At 40.6% G+C, this 3,916-nt stretch overlaps 1 protein-coding gene across 1 annotated transcript in view; it reads right to left on the bottom strand.

Annotated features, from left to right (window-relative positions):
• The window catches only part of mast2 (microtubule associated serine/threonine kinase 2), a gene marked incomplete at its 5' end in the record, with an annotated part of 41,686 nt that overhangs the window by 24,657 nt on the left and 13,113 nt on the right, over positions 1-3,916 (bottom strand). The window contains 1 exon segment of the mRNA XM_035653533.1: positions 402-477. Within this exon segment, the coding sequence (XP_035509426.1) occupies positions 402-477 (76 nt within the window).

The following is a 3,916-nucleotide window of genomic DNA, read 5'->3' as shown; positions in this document are numbered from 1 at the left end:
GGACCAACAGGGGTCCTTTAGTGGTTTGTAGGGGGCAAAAGGAGGAGTAGTACATGTTTAATTTTAGGAAGTTGGAACACCTTGATTGACTGTAAATGGACTGTACTTGTGGAGCGTCTTTCTAGTCTTCCGAATATCAAAGCACCTTTAACACTACATTCACCCATTCACAATATTCACACAGTCAACCCTTAGACCTGTCCTTAGTAAACAGTATGAAGAGATGATGTTCAAACCTAAAAATAACTTACATAGACTTGACATTATAAAGTTTGGAAACTGATCTAAATCGACATAATCAAGATCTTAATCACAAAACACACAATGAGCACACGATGTCTCTGCTGATCCTGTTACATCCACAGTGGATTCATTCTGTACAGTGAGTCTGCAGCACAAACCTTGGGGAACCTCTCCGTGTACACATGGTTCATCATCACGATCTCATGGTCGAAGGAGATAGGCGAGCGCCCGGGACTGAAACAGAAACACGGATACAGATGAGTGGAATCCTTAATAAAGGTGTCAGACTTCCTTTAGAGTCTTTTGTAATTCAGACCACAAATGGAAACAGAGGCTTCAACCTTCATGTTGTTATTATTATTATTATTATTCACAATTGAGCACTGATGCACACAGATCAACATGTGACCAGTATGTGTTTGACCTTTCTGTTACCTTCGATGCACATGAGACTTTTTACAGGCAGGTGGAAGAAAACAATGCTTTAAAAATGTTGAGGATGCTTAAAAGGATAGTTTGGGATATTATAAGTTGTATGAGGTATTTATCCATATTCAGTGTATCAGCTACAGCAGTCGGCGTGTTTAGAGTTTAAAGAAATAATAGAAAGCTTAGCAATGTAGTGCTGTGGAGCTGCAACAAAATGCATTTTAGGCACCTAAAAAAAATCAAAGTGTACCACATATTTAGAATATTTTCAGTTCTTTACCTCGTCGTCAGAGTCTTTATATCGTTTTCTCCAACAACACCAGAAGTAATTTTACCTCGCAGACCGCTATCGGTTAGTTTGTTCGTGTTATTGTTTAACTTTGGTGTTTTAAAGAGTTAGTTTAGCTCTGAGCTAATGTTAGCTGCTGTGGATCGAGGCAGCGGTGAACCAGCAACCCTTCCGGTGCTCTGCGAGGTAAAATGACTGTTTCTGTCAGAGGAGTCTGGTGGCTGTGAAGAGAGTGGTACGAGGCTTCAGTTTCCCATCAGAAGGAGTGAAAATGTTCTAAATAAAGCCTTTTTTTGTAGCTAAAACACATTTGGTTGCATCCACAGCACTGCTCTGCTTCTGAGCTGGTACTCCTGTTAGCTTCTGATTATGTTACCTCATAAATCCTGAACTATCCCTGAAAACCCCGGATAGGTTGTCAATATATAACAACGGTTTGGGCTCCGGTCTGTGCTCCTCATGTATTCTGAAAGATAAACCCTAGACAATCTTTTAAGAACCTCTGAGGCCCTGCAGCGGTTCTGAAGGTATTTCCACAATCCTTAAATGTTCTTTCAAGCATCTGGATAAATAAAAAAGATTTTTAATTTGTTTCCAGAGGTTGGGAATCTAGTTTCCTAATCCAAACAAAGATAGAAGCCAGATGACTTTTGTTTTTCCAGAGATTTTCAGAGACTGTGTGACTCTCTGTAATGACTCCACACGATAAGGACAAACTGGGGTGAGTAGAGAGAGGTGTAGAAAACGTAGCTAACGATGTTTTTAAATGGGATTTGAACAGGAAAAGTTTAATTTACGTCACCTGACACAATCATATTGTTAGATAGCAGAATTTATTGCTTTCTCACAGGCGTGTTTTTACATGTGTGACGGCTCTACTGGTTCAGCAGTGTGTGTAGGACTATCCTGGACTCATAGGAGTGTTCCTGAGCTGCAGAGACACAACTGACCAGACTGGTGTGACAGACAGGATTCAGGTCACCAGAATGTGGGGGGAATAAAAGCAGGAGGGTGGTCACACACACACACACACACACACACACACACTAACAGGACCTCTTCATCATATGTGTGTCTTCAGCAGTGTAAACTGAGGACCATGACAACCTCTGGACTCACATGGCTGCACACACACAGCGGCACAAAGGTAACGCCTCTGGAGACCACCAGACTGCCACGTATCTGTGTGTGTGTGTGTGTGTGTGTGTGTGTGAGTAATAAAGCCCCCCTGCAGAGGAGGGGGTGAGGGGGTGGGGGGGCTTCATGAACCTGACAGACTGACAGTGACGGCTCCTTCAGTGCACAACAGCTCCAGCAGAATATAAATCCATTTGTCTTTCACTCAGTAGACTCCGTTTTCTCTCCATTTCCGTCCTCCTGGGACTCATCTCTTTTCTTATTCTATAGACCGCCCCCCACCCGACCCCCCCACAACCTCCAATCTCTCTTTACTGTAAGACCAAACAGCGACAGCAGCAATATCTTTGACCTTTCTGTGTCTCAGAATAAGAGAATAGTGGACGACAGCAAGTGACAGGAAGAGAGAGAGAGTGAGAGTGTGTGAGTGTGTGTGTGAGAGAAATGTCATTCGAATCAATTTTAGGGTTTGTTAGCCTGCTGAATTATTCATCGCATCCAGTTATGACTGTAAACATTTCCTCCTAAATATTGCAATTGCTTGAGTTTTTAAGAATATTAACAGGGTTCCCGCTCTTTTTAAAGACAGTACAGGACATCTTTTATCATTTAATGTACCAGCAGGCCTTTTAAACTCATTTTAATGATGCACTCTTATTATTTTACTATTATTACTCCGCTCCAACAGTAATTAGTTACCCTACTAGTTAAAATGACTTTTCTGCTGCTCCCTTACACAATCTGTAACTGTGTCCTTTCTCCCCTGAATTCAGACTTGTTCGTTAAAATCAAACTGTAATAATAGTAATGAAATGTATTAGTGATGTAAATGAAGTAATTTTAATAAAACTCCAGATGTTTCAAAGACTGGATAACTAGTCTTTAATCGAACCTGTATTCAAATGGATAACCTAAAAGCAAATGACACAAAACAATAAAATTAATGTAAAAAAAGGCTATATAAAATAATATTAATCAAACCAAATAAAATGAAATGATAATTTATATGAATATAATACAATTAAATATAACAAATGTAACAAATAGAATGAAATTCCTGAGAGCTACTAACTGAGGCAGGTGAGGTAAAAATACGAATTTGGGGCTCCAGATGTCTGTTAGTGAGTCATCGGTACACACACACACACGTGTACACACACATGCACGCACACAAACACACACACGTGACCAGTGCAATGAGGTAATGCTTTAAGTCATCCATCGGCAGCTCAAAGTCCAATTACCAGCTTAATAGGAATGAGAGCAGCCTGAATGTGACATAGGGGCTGAACGTCATGGAGGCTGTTTATTATCAACACAAACACACACAGTAACAGGTAACACACACACACACACACACACACACACACACACACGTGCTCCTTTTGTTTTAACCTGCTTTGTTGTTGTGGTGTCTCTTGTAAGTCTTTTAATGTGAAAACAAACAGGAAGTGCAGTAACCAACCTAACACCGATGTAAAGAAGAGTCAGTTCAAAAGAGAAAGTCAGAGAGTTACTTTAAAGCTAAGTTGTGTATTTGTACTTTGGTTGAACTGGCCCACACACACACACACACACACTCTGCAGCACTACTGATGTACGTCAATCACTCGGAGCTCTAACACCTTCAACTTTAAAACTCTCCTTTCATGTTCGTGTTTCTGGAAAAAGAAAAATCAATCACAACCGGGCCGGCTCTGCCAGCAGGGTTCAGTAATTAAAGGTTAGCCTTGACAGAGATGGATTCAGTGCCAGAGGCTGTTATGTACATTCTTTAATTTTCACAGAATATCTTCTTCTTCTTTTTCTCCTTCTTCT

This window comes from Morone saxatilis, unplaced genomic scaffold (genome assembly GCF_004916995.1).
Source record: "Morone saxatilis isolate NCDOM2014 unplaced genomic scaffold, NCSU_SB_2.0 Contig12, whole genome shotgun sequence".
NCBI lineage: Eukaryota > Metazoa > Chordata > Actinopteri > Moronidae > Morone > Morone saxatilis.
Note: the sequence above shows the minus strand (reverse complement) of the source record. Positions and strands in the feature narration are given on the sequence as shown.